Source organism: Pundamilia nyererei, unplaced genomic scaffold (genome assembly GCF_000239375.1).
Source record: "Pundamilia nyererei isolate P.nyererei 1_Seehausen unplaced genomic scaffold, PunNye1.0 scaffold00025, whole genome shotgun sequence".
In the NCBI taxonomy this organism is placed as follows: Eukaryota; Metazoa; Chordata; class Actinopteri; order Cichliformes; family Cichlidae; genus Pundamilia; species Pundamilia nyererei.
Genome location: NW_005187426.1, coordinates 280786 through 300834, shown reverse-complemented (window position 1 = coordinate 300834; position 20049 = coordinate 280786). Strand labels below are relative to the sequence as shown.

The window sequence follows — 20049 nt, the reverse complement described above, 5'->3', positions numbered from 1 at the left end:
TGGGTGAAATCCTAACCAAAAAATGTGATTTACACCAATGCTAAATTCACAGTCTGACTGAAGATGGATTTCTTAACCCCACGACCCAGATGATGACGTGACGTTACTGAGTTTTGATTTTTCTGCTGTCACAAGCATTGCCTTTTAATTTTCTTTTCTTTTTTTGGAATTACTTTTCATTGTGTATCTTCTGTGATTTGATGCATTTCTTTCTTCCTTGTTTGTTTCCCCTGCCTGCCTTCCCTCCTTTTTGATTGTCTACTCTGTCTTCATCGTTTTTCACTTGTGGTCTATTGCTCCATTGTGCCTGTGTCTTGTTTTCCATATATCCTCTTGCCTATTGTGAGCTCCTCTTGTTGCCTTCCATGTGTCCTGTCATTCTGTTTGCTCTGGATTTCTGCTTTGTGTTCCCTTTCTTAATTTTTTTTCTGTGTTTGGACTTTTGCCAGTAAAATTCTTTACATTTTTTAATGTTAATTGCTGATTTTAGTACACAACACGTGTGTAAGTTAGCGGTAAATGTCAAATAATCTAATCTCAATAGCTAGTGTTTGATCAGGGACATTTTGAAGTTTAATACCTACTGACTGATGTGATATTACATATGTGGTGACCTTTCTATACACAAAGGGAATGAGCAGAGGATCAAATTACAATAGTCTGTAGGGAAAGGGATTTCACCTAATTGACTCTGATGGGACTAATAAGGTTGCTTGCACTGGACTATTTTTACCAAAGTAGGACAGGCTTTCATTTAAAGTATTCACCTCATGAGTACAGTCTAGCACAAAAGTGCTAAACCATTTCTTTATATATTTCAATAAACATACTAACAATAATATAATAACAAATTTATTGGGAAAAAATAGTTTGTGGAATATTAATGAGCTTAAAGGTCAATGTTTGATATGATCACTTTTATTTTTCAATAGAGCCTGAGCTCCCTGTGAAAGTGTTCTTGTCATTTCTTTCAATAATCTTCAGGAAGAGATCTCCGGGCTTCTTGAAGGACATTCCAGAGCTCTTCCTTGGATGTTGGCTGCCTTTTGTTCAGTTCTCTGTCAAGATGATCGCATATAGGAATGTCATTAATGACAGATAGTGCTCAACTATATGCTTTTCTATCCAGGTTGATTTTTACTGCATTTACTGCATATGTTTGGGGACCATTGTTTTGATTCATGCTCAATCATCGAGGTAGGGAAATCCCAAAAAGTTGATTCTGTTCATCTGGACGTAGCGTTTTCACTCATCCAAGCGACTTCTTCAGTCTCAAGACTAGTCAAAAAATGTCCAACAAAACTTTTTGTTTTGTTTTTTTAAAGACTTCCAGAAAGCCTGGAGAACTATTGCGAAACTAAAATATTTGACCCCTTCGAAGCAAAATATATGTAAAGAAAAAAGTAAAGTATGTGCTTGTCCAGATTCACAAATCTAACCACAATATTCTACAAACACATTCATCGAACAATTTTATTTAAAGTGGACTGGTTCCCTATTGCCTACGCCAGCACTCACTTACCTGAGTCAAGGTTGGGGTTTGAGAGGTGGATCGCATTGTACGCATGCGCATTTCCTGCTTCATCTGTGGGATGTTATAAGGGCAGCCCGTAAAGCGGAGCTTGGTTCAGTCGGAAGCATCTGGACCGGACCGAGGCTACCAGGAAGCCCATTTGCAAGGCGGAGGAGATGGAGGACAAAAAGAAAAGAAAGAAGAATGAAGACTCCTCCAATAGCGACAGAGTCACCCTGAAAAAAGAAATTGGACTTCTGAGCGCTTGCGCTATTATCATCGGTGAGTGTGTGACAGCTTTTGTTATACGTGCTCAACTCACGGAGAGTGTTTCGAAGTGATGAATTCTGCGACAAGGAAAAAACTGACGAGGAAACGTGACCGAAGCTTATAATGTGGCTGATGTACAGTTACTCTTTCTCTGTCAAGGTTAGAGTATAATTACACACAGTGTGAGTCACTCACTGTACGTATGAGCTTTTATTCTAGTCCGTTCTTTTATTCTACGTATTATATTTGCTGTACGGACACTATAAAGACTAAGATGTGACTTTTCTTTTAGACGTGGTTCGTGACTGTCTGACTCTAAGAATGAATAGCTGGAAAGTCGCCGTTACGCACGCACGCTCTGATGTATGAATGCAGGGTTCTGAGCTTTGTGTGGAAACTGTTGCATCAGTCTGAGTGGTCTGAATATGAGCGTGCATACGTGGCTGGATGATCTAAAGCTGAACTTGACAGACACGCAGAACCGGCACATCTCCCACGTGCTTCAGTGGGAGAGTTTACTGTTACCATTGTAGCATTGTCCTCGGATAGTCTACTGACTAAACCAAGGCATTAATATCGTTAATTTCAGTAACCTTATCATACCAGTTACATCATAAAATACGCTTATACTGCAGACAATGAATTTTACTTTACACGTGCATCTGCATAAATTGGATAACTGTCAAAATCCAGGAAGTTGCAGTGCTGTTTGTAGTTTCCTCCAAAATCTGATGTTGCATTTTACATATCCCTTACAGTAAGTGTACATAAGGAAATGGTCGGTAAATTTAACATATACTCTTTTTATAGACTTCTACACTATTCTAGTGTTCAATTCAATCTGCAATGAATCCTGTCACGAAAATATTTTATTGTATTTCAGAACCACATGTTGCAGGGTAGGGTTTTGGCAGTGGCAATCAGTGGCTTCAATAACAGTTCCTCATTTTTGTACATTTGTTGTGGTAAATATAAAAATTAGTCTTAATGAGTGGAAAAAAATTACTAACCAACAAATAAAAAGGGAAATGTTTATCACTGGGACAAATGGTTTTTGCAGTTCAGTGAAAGGTGGAATTCTGCGACAGTCAAGAGGCTACAAAGGAACCAGTTAATAGTTTGCCTTTTAAAAATATTTTCAGTTCAACAGTTCATCTTCATAGCCATGCTCACATCTAATGTGCTCTGATAGAAATGAGATGTAATTGCAGTTAATGTTATTTCTGCAAATTTTGCGTTTGACTCACTTTTTTCTTTCAGTATAATGCTTTATTTAGTCCATATTTGTGAAATTATTTTGTTATCAGAGTTGAAGTAATATTAAAGTATTATAAAGATTTAATGTATTTGGTGTGAAAGACTTCCTGTATCTGGCAGTGCAGCTGAATGAGTGTGTGAGACAAAGAGCTCCGCTGCCTGCATAGTGAGTGGTGCATCGGGTGGGCAACAACTCAAGTGGTCATTTGGCATGAAGTAAAGTCCTTTGCCAAGTTCAAAATAAACTAGCAGGTGAGCACAGCAGATCACCACTGCATCACAGAGGGGTGTAAGAGTGTCCTGGGTTCAAACCTGGGTATGGAACTGACCGCTGGAGTTTCTTTCTCCCAGAGCTCTAGTTTCTCCTGGTACTGAGAAACACTTTCTGGATTCATGTTGCTCATATAAGGCAAGGACACTCACACAAATAAGAAGACATAACCAGTCATCCCTGTCATCCCATTTCAGAGAGTGTGGGATTTTTGGTCTAAGGAAATCTAGAGTCACCACTCTTCCACTTTCCACCACGATCAGTAATGAGAGAGCCTTTTGCATCTCTCTGAAATTTGATCACAGGCTCTTTACAGACTGGTGCTGATCAACAAGTGTTGTGTCATAACCTATCAAAAACACAGAAATGTGGTCCACAAAGATAATGCATTGTAAGTGGTAAGCCTGTAAGTGCTCCGGGCTGGAAAAGAGATGGAGACACAGTGCATACTCTGCAGCCCTGCTTATCCTGGATGTTTGCTGGTAAGCGTTTAAGCTGATCACATTGGGAAGGCGTTTACATACTGCACACACACAAAGATTTTCATAATTACATGTTAATGTGGCAGGTCTGTAATCATTTAAGAAACTGGTGTTGGATTTCTTCAGGTAATATGACGATTGACTGCTCATTTTTCTTCTACATTAATATTTTAAGATTAAAATAAACGCTCAGATCAGCTTAGCATAATGCTGAACTCTTGCCACAAGCACAGATGGAGGGAAGCCTGTATAGCCAGTACACACAGGCAACTTGAGTCATGCTACTACCCACCAGATACAGCCTACTCACATTGCATTTCATATGCCTTGTTCTAGTAATATAGACTGCTGAAGCTGTCAGCAGGGAAGCCTTCAGGTAGCTACTGATTACCACTGGTTACACTTACAGTTAGACAATACTCCACAACTATCAAATGTCCTGTATTATTAATCTCTAACCACACTGAATATACTTTTCTGCAATTGCTCACTTGCTATTAGTCGTGACATTAATCACTATTTTCATGCCACCAGCTTCATCATCGCTCACCGCTTTATCGTAGTAGTACAAGTTCCCCTCCGTTAGGAGGTATTATACATGCAGCATTACAAAAAAACCCACATAATATGAGACATTCTTCATTTTCCCTTTTGCACAGGAGATTTGGAGTATTTGCTTGTATAAAATGGTGAGCAATGTGAGGTCATTTTGAGAAAATTTCTCAGAGATGGTGCTGGGATATGATGCAGAGAGGGTCAGTAGGCCTGTGACTAACAGTTTCAGCTGTAGTGCCAAACTTTATGACATAACAAACACAACACTTGCATTATGTAACAGCTCTGCATCTCACAGTGGCCTCCACAATCAGATCAGACAATGAAAAATGCGTTCCTCAGATCTCATTGCTGGATCTGCATCATTAGGGAGCATTTGGGGCCATAGTTTGCTTCTGGGTTTTAATAGTTTCTAAAATATTTACAGTTGACAGGGTCATATTTTATTGTGAGGACTCAATTCTTCTCACACTTTTCCAAAGAGGACAAAGACTTGAAGGACAGTACAAACAATGTTTTGCTGTGACAGCTGCTGTTTGGTTACTTTGTTATGTGTGCTAGCTTTTGTTTTGTCGTTTTTTTGGTAGGGGTGAGGGCATGTAAATGTCAGACTGAGTCTGAACTTGCTTATTAGTATGTGCCTGAGCCAACCAAGCTGTCAGAGAACCTCTATTTGTTCTTGTTAGGGAGTCAGCTGAGCCTGATTTTTAATGAGTCACATTTTAATGAGCCTGGACTAAATTACTTTATTATCTTATTAAATATACTAGTTATTTGTATAAATGAAATTGCAGCTTTATGGATGGTTTCACCTGTATTATCACCAGTATTAAAATATCCTACCGATATTGTGTTGGTCTCTCATGTTCTGCTGAAAGATCTGAACAATCAGGGCATAGACAGAACACCTTTATGCATGTTCTGTGATGTTTAACACTGAAATGTTAGCATCAGATCTGTTGGGTCCACTTGGTTCCATGGATCCATGAATCAGATTTTGTTCATCCTACAGATTTTCATCTGAGTGGGATCTTGAAATTAGAGGTCTGGCTGTTCCTTGGGCCATCCCTAAACAGTTTCTGCATTGTGGTGGGGTACATTGTTCTTCTGCAGGACACTACTACCTTTGAGGAGTGCTGCTTCCTCCAGGGAGTTGTGCAGGATAGGCTCCATCCTCTACACAACCCTGAACTGGATAAACAGTTAAGAAAATGGATGGCTGAAAAATAGAAGAATGCCTGTAGCCACTGTGGCAGAACACTGTACAAACAGCAGCTTTAAATCACTGAGATTAGGCTGTGCATACCATGCAGTCATATGTCAAAGCATTACTATATATAGCTACATTAATCACTAAGTGAAAGCAATAGTCACATGCCTTACTGCAGAAAGAAAAGAGTTTTTTCTTTACTTCCCATCAGGCTTGGCTGTGCTAGTCTTTCCTCTTCACTTTCTCCTTCTCTTTAACTACAGATGTGTGTTGTCCAACGTTAGCAAAAATAGCTTGGAGAGCTACTGTTAGAGTATTGTGACCTTCAAGCCAAAGTTTTAATAAGACTTTTGGAATCGCTTTGATTCTACTTTGTGTTCTTTATTCTGTTACTTTTCTTTTTACCTGAATGTATAAACATCTGACCAAATCATCACCAAACTACAGATAAATGGTAAATGCCATTTGTTCTAAATGTCTGGAGTTTTAAATTGAAGTGTGACAGCTTTGGGAGCACAAACCAATAAAAGCAAATCTTGTGTTACACACAAAAAGAAGTCTTTGATGAATATTTATGTATAAATAATCACTGTAATATTTTCTCCTAAGGGAACATCATTGGCTCTGGGATTTTCATCTCACCTAAAGGAGTGTTGGAGCATGCGGGTTCAGTGGGACTGTCACTCATCGTGTGGGTTTGTGGAGGGGGCATCTGCACCCTTGGGTCCATGTGCTACGCTGAATTGGGTGTCACCATCCCAAAGTCTGGAGGTGACTATTCATATGTGACAGAAATCTTTGGGGGTCTAGTAGGGTAAGTACTGTCGTTGTCATTTTTCTAGATGCATTTTTTAAAATACAGATGTTCCTAAACTGCAGTAGCAGCTTGTTGCGTCTTTCCCCCTGAATTATTTTTCCTCATATGAATTATATTGCAACAGTCCAATGGGCGTGTTGGCTTTGAACCAATCATCTGTGAGCGTCTTATGACTTTCAGAGGTCATGTGGTGTGTCAGCTGATCATAGAGCGCCATTCTAAGTCTGAGAAGGTCAAACTTGTTATATACTGTGCCAGCCTTCAGAAGCATTTCTGTGAAAGTAGTTCAGTCTGACTTTCTCTGTTCGGTTATTTTGCAACTATGAATGAAGCAAGTACCACAAAGGATTAAACACAGGAGCAGCAGCAAACGACTCAAAAATGTTAAAAACAGCAGAAAGTAAGAACTAGTGTAGGAGTTTTTGAATTACAGTTGAATACCAACACAGAAAGAAAAAGAAGGGAACAAGCAACAAAAAGCACTCACTCTGGAGGTCTGGAGGTGGAATTAAAGTTTTCATTATGTTTTCAACTTCCAACGCACCAATAGTAAAATTCTGGAGTTACTTGAGTTTGAAAAAAACTCCCCCAAAGCCTTACATGTCCAAAGTATGTGCTTAATGGCTTTGGTCCCCTGACGTTTTTAATTTAATAAAATCATCAGGTCAATGCTTCCTTGATGATAACCAAGTATGGCTTGCATTTAGTAAGTGCTTTATGCATGCAAGTACATCCTTTTTTTCTAAGTTACAACAGTGGTTGTAAAATCTGCTTTAAATGCTGTCAAAAAACGAGTGTCAAACACTGAGTGTTTGCCTGAGCACATCCTCTGCAGCTACAGATGGAACGCTGAAGCTCCTGCTAATGTGCTAGAGCAAAATTTAGTGTTGTGGTCTAGACAACCTAAAATGTGATGTCCACATATGTGGGGCCAGCTCGTAGGAGGTTAAGTAAAGACCCAACTTCTACAGTGATGTTGTTTTGCTGACAGGTTTAAGTTTAGGTGTGACTGTAAAGCTGGGATGGAATCAAAGACAGTATAAAAGACTGACCTAACATCCAGGTCTGAAAAGTGAAACCACCAACCTTTTTGCAACCTCTGTGGTTGCAGAAAGACTTAATGGTCTTCAACTGTCTTGTTCTGTGCCAGAGTAAACCGTTTCCTGATCACTTTCTGGGTCTAGTTTCTGGTTTCAGGTCATAATTAAACAATAAGTTATTTTTTTAATGTTTTTTTTTACAGTCAGCAAGGAGGATTATCCAGGGTACCATCACTGGGTAACAAATCAATCACCAGCTGTTCACCAGTGAGTTGGGTGCAAATGCTCAGCTCAAGTTGTTTAAAAAGCGTCACCAATATGACATCATGGCAGCTATGTCTATTTTTTATACAGTTTATTGAATATGGAATAATGTTATAAGAGCAGTGAAAGTCCCTTCCTTGTCAAAATAACTGCCCACATGTGACTGCCCCCCCCCCTCTCCACTTAGTCTCAAGTTATTACACTGAACTTTATTCTAAATTGAAATCCCGTTCTGTCTCTTCATCCTTTAGATTCCTGTTGTTATGGAGCGCTGTCCTCATCATGTACCCAACCACGTTGGCCGTCATTGCGCTCACCTTCTCCAATTACGTCTTGCAGCCGGCCTTTCAGCACTGTTTTCCTCCGTTCATCGCCACCAAACTTCTCGCAACAATTTGTGTCTGTGAGTCACCAGCAGCCTTAGAAACTCTATTTATCTATTCCATGATAGTTTAAGTAAATGTTTATTCTAGTTTAGTGTTGTCCTTTACGTCTTATCTCTCTTTGATTTTCCACTGAACAGTTTTTAGAACTGTCCTGCCAGGGTAAACATTGTTGCTAATGCTAAGCACATGGTTCTTGATTCCAAACAAACTGAAACATCCAGTGCAGTAAAAGATCTTTTTTTTTTTCAAGAACAAGATAAGGAGACATTCTTTGCTTTTTATTAAATATAAAGTCACACACTCTGCCACAGAGGAATTCTTCAGGTCAGCATTTCAAATGCAAGACCTTGGCAGTATTTCTTTCCTGTTTTGCTTCTGAAATACAGTCAGTCATCTTGTTCTACAGCAGCAGGCCACAACTTGCTGTAAAATTGCTAATTATGTATTTAAGAATACAGTTGTTGCCCTCAGGTTTTTGAGAGCAAAATAGCTTTGACATTCATACAGCTTGCAATACACCATGGGAGTGCTTAACATTCCACCTCAGGAACGCAACATTTTCTGAGTTTACTTCAACTCTGATAAGCCTGAATTTTGACTGTCCATTTATGATTAATGATTAATAATGGATAAATGCTTTCCTTAGCATTTCCATAGTGGCAAGCTGATTGGTTGCTGGCCAGATTTTTCAGGTGGCATGGAATAAACAGATGAGTGGTTGACAGATTTGTTGCTCTTCTGCGTGACTGCATGTGTGTGGCCTATGCCTGTGTCATCATGACAAACTAGTTCACAGTATCACACTTCAGACCTGCTGTTGTCTTCAACATGCAAGTCATCTGACTGAATGAGCCAGAGTGACTCCCAGTGAGGTAAACATCAGACCAAGCTTCCAAAGCAACATAAAAAGCAACTGATCTTAAAGAAAAATATCTATTTTAACTTGCACTTGTACATATATTTCCAAAATACTGTTGCTCCTATATACGATGTTCCTATAAATGACTGTTTGGAAGACAAATAATAACAAGGAAAAAGGTTCTTCCATCTTAGGCAAGTTTGGGCATTTACCAAAGTAAACCAGACTAATCAAACCAAATCAAATCCATTTCCTGCGGTGGCTTAAAGAAATGTGATTCTGTGACACTTCAGTGTGCTCAGGGCTGTCATTGTCATTTGATAATTCCACAAGAAATGTTATGCTCTATCTCCAGCCTCTAATCTGATCAGTTGGGGTATCTGTATTTAAATAGCCAGTGGCCCAAGCAGACCTTGCATGTATCCGATCCACAAACCAGCCAGTTTGGTCCTGTCAGAACCGGATGGAGAAGGGGAAACAGGATAGACGGGGAGTGGGATGGTTGGCTTCGTATGTGGGTGTGTGCGCACGTCAGGCTTAGCATTTGCTGAGTACCCTCTACTATTTATGGCAACAGAATCCTACAACTGCTGCCTACTTTGGGCAAGGGACACTGTGCGAGTGGGTTTTTGTGTTGTATTCTAGAGTGTGGTATGAGTTTGTGTGTGTGTGTGTGTGTGTGTGTGTGTGTTTGTGTGTGTTTGTGTGTGTGTCTCAGTATCAGTGTCAGAATACATAATGGTGCCAGTCTTTGTGGACGCTGCTAATGAGAGGGTGTGTCTACACTATTGTGCATTGTTACTGTCACAGGGCACCATGGAAATAGGAAAAGCGCAGAATACCTTTCACATCAATAATGATGGAAGTCCCCATTGGCCAGCCAGACATTCGAGTCAGATGTTTGATGTTTCTATTGGCTAACTGGTTCGACCCCTGTCCTCCAATCTGGTCTATGGCATCACACTTGAGACTTAAAGTCACAGAAAGATTGTAGTCACCCGTCTGTGATCAGCAGTTATGCAAGCTTCATATCTTATGAAACTCAATCAGTCTGTGAGGAGAGAAAGTGTCAGACGTCTGATGACAGATGGAAAACATGTTATTCTGAACCCTAAAGGAATCATCTATGTACAGTTGAAGCCCTTTCATTGTAGTTCCATCCACCTTAAAAACCAAAGACAGGTGCATGTAAATGAGCAGCATCATATCAGGCAATTGGCAACACAGGTAGTCGATAGGAAGGGATAAGAAAAGAAAAAGTTCAAGTTACCTGTGAAGGATAAAGTAAATATTTCATCACTTTCCAGCACCAGAATTAATGTGTTATATTTTCTTGCTGTGCTGAGTCTTCGTGAGGGTGCTCTTAAGTTCACTGAACTTTTCTTAGTTGAGGGTTTATGAATGCGAGTCAGCCTAGTTATGTTTCCCCCCTCCTTCCTCTCCTGCTGAGCATACTGCTCAAGAGTCACAGGGTGACCCAGGCGTGCGTGTGTTGGTGAAAACCAGACAGGTCCAGTTGTAAGCTGGCTGTGTTCTTCTAAGAATAGGCACACTCGACAGCCCACAGCAGCACAGCCATGCACGCTCATTTATCCTGCAGTTTAGTTTGTCATCTGCTGATCAGTTTCACTAAAAAGAAAGAAAAATTCATTTTCCAGCAGTCAACACTGTTTTATATTCTTTATGGTCAGTATTTGCATAGCGCTTTACTTGATCCTAAGGACCCCAAAGCGCTTTACACTATACACAATCATCCACCCATTCGCACACTGGTAATGGCAAGCTACAGTGTAGCCACAGCCGCCCCGGGGCGCACTGACAGAGGGGAGGCTACCGGACACTGGCGCCACCGGACCCTCTGACCATCACCAGTAGGCAACGGGTGAAGTGTCTTGCCCAAGGACACAACGACCGAGACTGTCAGAGCCGGGGCTCGAACCGGCAACCTTCCGATTACAAGACGAACGCCCAACTCTTGAGCCACATTCGCCCCGTATTCTTTAAATATTTCTTTAAATTGTAAAACACTGTAACTTGTCTTATGGAGCCATCATCATTAATTTTATACTCAATCCCACAAAACAGTCACTATAAATGTGATGTTTGTATTTCAAAGGCCAAGAGAATACATTCCAGCAAGAAGTCTGTGTTAGTCCATTATTGTGTTGGTACAGTAGGGAGAAGTTTCACGTTATGTCTCCATCACTGGTTCGGATCATTGACTTCAATTTATTTCAAAAAAGAAGACTGTAAAATTGTTTTCAGTAAAAGTGGAAATACCATTTCTATTTATTTTACTATGTGTACTACAATCTGAACTACTGCTCTAAACGTTCGTGTATCAACTGTGTATTAATTCTTTCTCATTATTTGGAAAATGGAGCCCCCCATAGAGTCAGAACAACTATGAGCATAACGTAGACACAAATTAAGAAAGCACACAAGTATGTTAGCTCAGAATAAAAACGTCATGCACAAATTCTATTTTAGTGTGGCTGAGCGAGTTTAGTTCAGGCTTCCTCTGAATCCTTGAACACACTGGATGTTTTATTGAATGCTGCACAAAACTCATTTAAAATTCGATTGAGGGCTCATGGTGAATCATCAGACTAGCGGCTGCCCTAAAGACAGAACAAACCAGAGTGGCTCAGAAGAACAAAATGCCACTATCGTTGTAGGGGATGGAAAAACTGTCACACGTTGGACAAATGACATGATTCTTCCAGTGTATAGTAGGCATCAAACGCCAAGAAGAATGTCATGTTTACACAGAGCTCTGTAATGGCCTTAGAGGAATTTTGGATTTAATTTTATTATGTTGCTAATTCTACAGCTGAAAACAAAATCACAAATGTTTTATAGCTAGAAAAACTATGAAGCCAACAGTTCCACAAGTGTACCATGGCACAAGAATTGGGGTACGGTATTGTGGATGCTTGCATAGTCATTTTGTTCTTGGTTACAGAATTGTTTTACCCCTATTCATTATTCATTTAGAATTTTTCCTCAAAGCCCATTTAATCTCCTCCATATAACATATGTAATTACATTCTTTCCTCTCTATCTGTAACTTTCAGCATCCTTTTTTAGATCTCATAGGTCTCCTCGTTGAAGATTTTGTTATCAGATATTTTGTGATGTATAGACAGGACTGGGGAGTTTTTGCCAGTGTGGTGACTCCTGAGTCCAGATCCTGGACCAGGAGGAGGCGTTCCTGAGGTTAAAGCCTGCTGATAAATCTGCAGTGAGTTGGGGTCAGAATCCATTAAGACTTAAAGTGGTAATTAGTTAGTATTCTAGAGCTGAGGCAGCCTTCAATAGAAGCAGTGACAGCAGGACACAGATTTACCTGCACTGTCACATTCAAAGCCACTGGCACCTCCTTCCTGTCAGGGTTAGAATAGAGGAAAGTTGGGGGAGGTCGTAGTGGGGGTTCATGCAGGAACACAGAAACGGAAATTCATGTAACACTCCAAGGGTAATTGACTATAAAACACAGCAGTGTTGTAGGGGAGAGAAAGCTCTGCCCGGTGCCTCCAAAACCTCTTGCCAAAAATTCACACGTGTGTGTATATACGTCTGTGCCTCTGCCAGCGGAAGCAGTTTGTTCAGATTTCTGTGGTGGGAGGAAAACTCTAGCCCTAGTGATGGATGACATGGTCACTGCTAGGTCACTAGAGTGGGTGTTAGTGGGTAAAAGAGAGAAGGAAAGAAGTGTAAGAAGAGAGAAGGTGAAATATGAGCCAAAAAAAGAATAGATGCAAAAAAAAAAAGAATGAAATGAATGAATAACTAGATTATCTTCCTTTAATACACCCCGAGGGCTCAACCGTTTCCTAATCTCCATGTTCTCATTTTAAGACACCTGCAATTCTGAGGGCATGTGAAACACAAGCAACAGATAAGTGGACTATAGAGACGCTGTGAAGATAACTGGAGTTGACAAAAAAGTGGACATACCCTGGCTGGGAAGCTTTTCCTGCCTGACAACTCTCATCCTGCTTGTAAAGTTATCACTGATTTCCACCCAATAAACCCATCACGAATATTTTTATGTGATTTATTTGGATGTCACTATTATGTTGTGCATAGCTCTGGGCAAACGACTTTAAAGTATCAGAAATGTTTGGAAGTCATAAGCATGTTATAGCCTGGCTCAAAGAGTGTGACATGAAATTAGAGACAACACAAGAAGTACCTAAGAAAATGGGGATTTAATTAAACAAGGATCTTTGTCATTTGGAAGATAATGAATTTGTTGAGCCAGTAGTGTTAAGTATGTAAGGAGAGGTGGGATTGGATTCGGAGAGCAAAACAAATCTAAAGAGTATTTGGAAGAATGAAGGAAAGAGCCTGGAAGACGAGGATGCCAGAGTAAAAGAATGAGCACACTGTGCAGGTGTAGCTCGTGCATCTGATCTGCACCCGCAGGACAAATGGACTGGTACTTACATAGCGCCTTTCTTCTCAGTAGAGCACTTGAAGTGCTTTCAGAACAGCACAAAAAAGAAGACAGAAAATACCTAGTCCCTGAGTAGCCTAGGAGTTTAGAGGAACAATACGCAGTATTGTTTGACGTATTTGTAGGTCTCCGTTTTCTTTCTTTTGCTTGTAAGTGCAACTGAGAGACATTTGTGCTTGGCTGATTTGGCTCTCTTGGAATTGGGCCATTCGATACTATGTTGGCTTTCACAAAAATACCCTCAAAACTTAGTGATAATGTCAAGGTCAGCAGCCTAGAGGAGAGCAGGGCCACACATGTGCAGTTTACACAAGCAGGAAATAGAAAGTAGGGATTGAGAGAGAGTAATTTGCAAATAGTGTGCAGGGGTGTCGAACTGCAGGCCTCGAGGGCCGGTGTCCTGTGCGTTTTAGATATCACTCTGGGTCAACACACCTGAATCAAATCACTAGTTCATTACCAGGCTTCTGGAGACATGTTGAGGAGGTCATTTAGCCATTTAAATCAGCTGTGTTGGATCAAGGACACATCTAAAACCTGCATGACACCGGCCCTCGAGGCCTGGAGTTCGACACCTGTGCTGTAGTGTATTGAAAGTGGCACATGCAGTTACAATGCATGCACCATTTCAAGTAAAAAACGACTCTCAATCATCCCTAACACGTTTGTATTGTGTACTGAGTATGGGCATAATCACAAGCACAAATCTTTTAAAAGTACGGTGAGCATACACTGAATACACAATATGTTAGAAGTTATGAATAACCATCAGATCACCAGTCAATGCCCATGCAACTTTACATCACTGCAGAAGAGTTTGGGCTCTGAGGCATTCTACAATTTTAAGACACTCACATCTTCATTTTCCTAGCTATGGGGATCTATATCCATCCTTTATTTACAGTCTCTTTTCACACCTAGCTCATGAGGAATATAATATATGAGGTCTATGCGCTTAACGCTTAAAGGGACCCACTGCATTGAGGTCAATCAAGAATCCAGTGCTTGCATGAAAGGATTAACTTTGTTCATCCTGAAAAACACTTTAAATGTGTTGTTGACGTGATGCTTTGCATGAAATACACACATACCTGTGAATAAACCTTTAACTTTTTTTACATAAAACTTTAATGATTTTTCTGCTGTGTGTGTTTGTGTGTATATGTGCAGTATTCCTGACCTGGGTGAACTGCTCCAGTGTGCGTTGGGCGACAAGGATCCAGGACATTTTCACTATAGGAAAACTTCTCGCGCTAGTTCTCATTATAATAGTAGGACTTGTCCAAATTTGTAGAGGTAAACACACAGACATGTGCACACATGCATAAAAAATGTTTTTCAGTAATTGGTAACAGTAATTTCTGTGCTTTGGACATGTTTCATCTGCTCTCTGGTTTTATTGTATTAAAATGATTAGTGATGAACCAACAATTATTTTACGGTTTTTATTTGCCCGTTCTATATTTCTCATCTTTCATCCAGGTCATTACGATGCCCTGCAGCCCAGTGCGGCCTTTGAATTCAGTCAGGACCCCTCAGTGGGACAGATAGCGCTGGCCTTCCTCCAGGCCTCCTTTGCCTACAGCGGCTGGAATTTCCTCAACTACGTCACAGAGGAGGTCGTAGAGCCGCGCAAGTACGATATGCATAAGCAAAGCTAGCAGACACACCACAAGTTTTTCTTAAGTTCTGCCCCATATCATTATTATTTTTCCTGTCATCAGGAACCTGCCCCGTGCCATCTACATTTCCATCCCACTGGTGACCCTCGTCTACACTATGACCAACATTGCCTACTTCTCCTCCATGACCCCAGAGGAGCTCCTCAGCTCTAATGCTGTGGCAGTGGTGAGCAGCTCTCCAGCGCCATGACTGGATATTTTACAAACCCAGTTCTGAAAAAGCTGAGACACTGTGGAAAATGTAAAACAGAATGCAATAACTGAACTCATGAATCCATATTTTATTCAAAGCAGCACATAGAAAACATAGCAACGGGTTTTAGGACGGGTGGCTCCCAACAAACTAAAAATGAGCCAGTATTTTTCTTAAAATGGGACATTTTCTCAGTTTGAACATTTGAGTCGTTTTCTATGTTCTACTGTGAAAATGTTGTTTTATTAGATTTGCAAATCATAAAACTACTTTTGTTTACAGTGCACACAGTGGCCTCATTTTTGGAATTCAGGCTGTATATTCAAACCTGTTTCAGCTCATATACTGCTAAAGTCAACAGACATTCCAGGCTCCAGTTGTGTATTTGCAATCCTGTCACATGTCGAGCAGCGGTCACTTCAGTCACTGCTTACGCACACAGTTTTATTTTGCATCATTAATGGTTATTTTAGTTTGGCAAGTAGCAGGTTGCTGGTTTGATTCCAGCCTGAGACATTAATCCCCTTTGGGATTGCATCAGGAATTGCATCCAGCATAAACGTCTGCCAAATCAAACATGTGGAGCCACCTGTTGTGGAGCCCCTTGTAGAGAGGGAGCAACTGAAAGTTGTTGTTTTTTCATCGGTTGTTATTACAAGTCATTGCATTTCAATGACATACCAAGGATCGAGACCTTGAGTTCACTCCTGAAAAACATTGAAAATATACTTTAAAAAATTATATCTCGTACCTACATCGTACCTACATGCATATATAACCATAGTCTTATAGTGGTATGCAGGCAGGCTGTTAAAAAGGCTATTTAATCTTTCAGTGAATCAATCAATTAGTGCATTAATCGAGGGGACTGATGAATTAATAAATAATTAATTTAGTCAACAGGTCGGTCATCTGGACAATCACGTTTTGTGTTTTTTCAGACATTTGGGGAGAAACTGCTGGGAATGTTTTCCTGGGTGATGCCAATCTCTGTAGCTTTGTCCACCTTTGGAGGAATTAATGGATATTTGTTTACCTCCTCCAGGTACAGCACAAACGCTTTGCCTTGCATTATACAACACACCAAACCCTAATTTTTACTTATTTTTACTGATGCCCGCTGTTTCCACAAATTAACGTGTATAACATGTGTAAATATGTCTCTCGGTAGATTGTGTTTCTCTGGCGCCAGAGAGGGTCACCTTCCTTATCTGCTGGCAATGATCCACCTAAAAAACTGCACACCAATTCCTGCCCTGCTGCTCTGTGTACGTTTCACTCTAACAGGTTTATCCAGCTGTGTAGCTTCAAAACAAAGATTCAGTGCTTTAATTTTCTCTTGTTTGAACCTGTTCTGTCCTACAGTGCTTTGCCACAGTTGTCATCCTGTGTATTGGGGAGACACACAACCTGATCAACTATGTGTCCTTTATCAACTATTTGTCCTATGGGGTAACCATTGCCGGCCTTCTCTACCTCCGCAAGAAAAGGCCCAACCTGGCTAGACCTATAAAGGTATGGCACTTGTTTTATCTGGAGGTATAACTTAACCACAATAAAAGCAGATTATAGTGAGGAATTAAAAAAAATTTAAATATGAAAATTATGTAAGGCAGAAAGAAAAAAATAGAAATTTGAAATAAGCTTAAAAAGCTGACAGATTCAAATAAAAGTATTTAATTTTGAATTCAATTATAATAATTAGATTTTTTTAAACGAAGGCAATTAATTATAAAATTAAGCTTCCCATTACATCAAATCAATAATTTTTAAAAACGTTTATTCAAAGGCTCTGAACAGTGTGTCATTTTTAATGCATTTAAAACAAAGAAGACAGTGTAATGTACAGACTGGTGATGTAGACATACACGCTAATTTTCATATAGTAGTATATAAAGTAGTCTGCAATGAATGTGTCACAGTAATCTGTGCATTTAGCAAAGGAAACTGAGAGCTCCCAGCAGTCTGATTTGTGTACCACTAGATTCTGTCATTAAACAATGAGTTAGCATGCATATTGTTTTGGCGCCCCCTGGTGTCACAAATGGCAGTTACATGACATTAGTTAGTGCACAAATAACATCCACTATTTCCTGTTTTCTGTTTACGTTCATTCTCCTGTATGCCATTCCCTCCAATCGCTCTCTGTTTTTACTTTTATTGTCAAATAAAAGCTGAAAATTAAAATAAAAAGTAAAAACAAACAAATAAGTATTACATTGCAATACATTAAAGCATTAAATTAAATGTCAAAAATTAGTTTTTGATAATATCCCAGACAAATATATGTACATGTTTATATATTTGGATGCTACATTTAGAGACGGTATGGGTTTACAAATGTAAAAAGAAAAAAAAGGTAAGGAAAAAGATAATTATGTTCATTGCAGATAAATCAACATATTTATAGTGGCAAGGGTTTTTGTACAAATGTGTTTTTGTTCTGTGTAGGTGAACCTGTTGATCCCGATCAGCTACCTGATCTTCTGGGCTGTGCTGCTGGGCTTCAGCCTGTACTCTGAACCAGTGGTTTGTGGCCTGGGTATGGTTATCATGTTGACTGGAGTCCCTGTATACTTTGTGGGTGTGCAGTGGAAGGAGAAACCCAAATGGCTCTATAGATTAGTTGGTGAGTTGGTTTTTGCCAGCGTACAGAACATATTAACTATTTATGTCAGCAGTAATTCCATCTGAGTCTGACTGCTTATGATGTCTTTTGTATTGCAGAAAAACTCACGTACAAGGGCCAGAAGGTGTGTTATGTGGTGTTTCCTCAGGATGACCCCTCAGAAACTGAGCCCCTCACTGCCAAAGCTACTGACTGAGGAGTGAAGTCAAACCAGGACTTCCCCTTTTGCATCAACGTCAATACTTCCCGTTTTCGTCTTAAACGTGTTCTTGTTTGGTCAGTGAAGCACGAAGAGAAAGTGTCATATATTTTTGCACAGGTGTGGACTGGATTGGGCTGGCATGGAGCCCATTTTACCCAGTGCATGTGTTTTTAACTTTTTGGTTTTGCTGTCCATCCATTGTCATCACCAGCATGCAAAGTTTTATTTTTCATACAGATCCTTATCCTTTCCCTTCTTACTCAAAGAATCTCCATTCTGTTCCAAGTTTTTTTCTGCTTCACTTCCAGGATGCTTCCAGCATGCTAATGTGCCTTATGAAATATAGACGTGTGTATAGTGTGTTGGTTGTGCGGGTATTTGGAGTGTGTAATGTCTTATATGGAATAAGATAAATATGCAAGCAGTTTCTGCACTTAGCAATACTTCTCTATAACTGCTGCTACTTTGCACTTTGCTTTACTAATTACTCACATGATGCTCACTGTTGATCTGTTGTGGATGAGTAATTTGTTCTGTCTATATCTCTGCCTGGCTACAGAATCTGGCTGTTCTATTTTCTTTCCACCGACTTTTTAAAAAGAATTATGATTATATCACTTTTCCCTCATGAGAGATGCTGTTGCTGCCTTAATCTTTTTATTAGAGACACTCATCTCTCCCAGTTATTTTTTAAAAGACGGGCAAGACCATGACTGGTTCTTGCAGGATTTTGTTGCTTCAGCAGTGATTTCATCTCTGGGTTCCCACTGTGAAACCTCTCAAGGTGCTCGACCAGCCAAAACAGTTATTACATTCTTGACCTGTTGTGATACAGTATTTGAGCACTAATGTGTTGTTGCATAACTCTAACAGAATCTGTAATGATTGACAGACGGCTGGCAGTGGATGTTTACTTGAGCTCTCACTTCCCCAAAAGCCACTACAATGACCGTTAACTCAATATCGCTTATCCACTGATCAGCTGACTTAACATGACACTGCTGACATCACAGAGTTGGATTAACATCCTGTTTGTATCCCATGACCTCTTGGACTTCCTGTATTAGTCAACATTGTTGATGTATTATGGCCCAGACCTGGTCAAACTTGCAACCTCAGTAATTTTGCATTCACTGTGGTCCAGGAGATATTGTTGTTGTTGTTGCTACCTTATCGTATTTGAGTATTCTCTTAATATCTCTTTTATGTTGTACATATAACAAACAAATGAAGGTTGGGGCCTTTGGCCTTTTAAAATGAAAAGTAAACCAGCAGCTTTGAACTTTATTGAACATGCAGTCCCTTTCTCAGCCCGTAGCTGCTGGGAACTCCATGAAAAGAGACTCGTGTCTGTCCTGCCATGTCCCGGTGCTTTTAGCTCTGAGAGCTGTAAATACTGTGTGACAAAAATAAACTTTTAAAAACGCACCAGGGGCTTCTACAAAGATGACATTCCTCAAACATGTTGTGGTACATTTGTATACTGTATAATGGGTGTACCTTTGTTTTGTAAAAGACTGAAGTTGTAAATTAATAACAATGTAATTGATCATTAAATATAGCGACTTCGAAGAAACTCGGTGTGTCGTCTCCTCTGTGGGACCCTTTTTAGCACCATCAGGTCAAAAATGGGGATTTCTGTGCTAATTAAGTAAGTCGTTGGTTTTCAAGCTTTTTCTGGCATGACCCACTTCGGAAGCTTGGCAGCTGCTATAATAGGTTTTAGCAAGTTTCCGCAATTTTTTTTTTCTTAACATATTTTAATGGTTTTGTTTTTCCTCTGGTTGTTCATGGCCCACCTGCAGTGGCTCTGCACCTCACAGTTTGAAGTAAGATCAGCCAAAGGTAACTACTGTGCAAAATAAACTATGTACCAGTAGTACGTTGGTGGTTGCACTTTGAGTAGTTTGATGCCAACAACAGTTTACTATAGTACATTTTACTATGAAAAACCAGA

General features: G+C 39.9%; 1 protein-coding gene across 1 annotated transcript; it reads left to right on the top strand.

The window, feature by feature from the left end:
* Nucleotides 1-1559: 1559 nt before the first annotated feature.
* slc7a10a (solute carrier family 7 member 10a) lies at nt 1560-19668 on the top strand. The gene is made up of 11 exons (XM_005727525.2): nt 1560-1795; nt 6168-6372; nt 7931-8082; nt 14557-14682; nt 14869-15022; nt 15111-15234; nt 16203-16306; nt 16433-16529; nt 16627-16776; nt 17713-17890; nt 17989-19668. The coding sequence occupies exons 1-11, from the start codon at nt 1690-1692 to the stop codon at nt 18084-18086; spliced, it is 1494 nt and encodes a 497-aa protein (XP_005727582.1). The 5' UTR covers nt 1560-1689; the 3' UTR covers nt 18087-19668.
* The last annotated feature ends 381 nt before the right edge of the window (nt 19669-20049 follow it).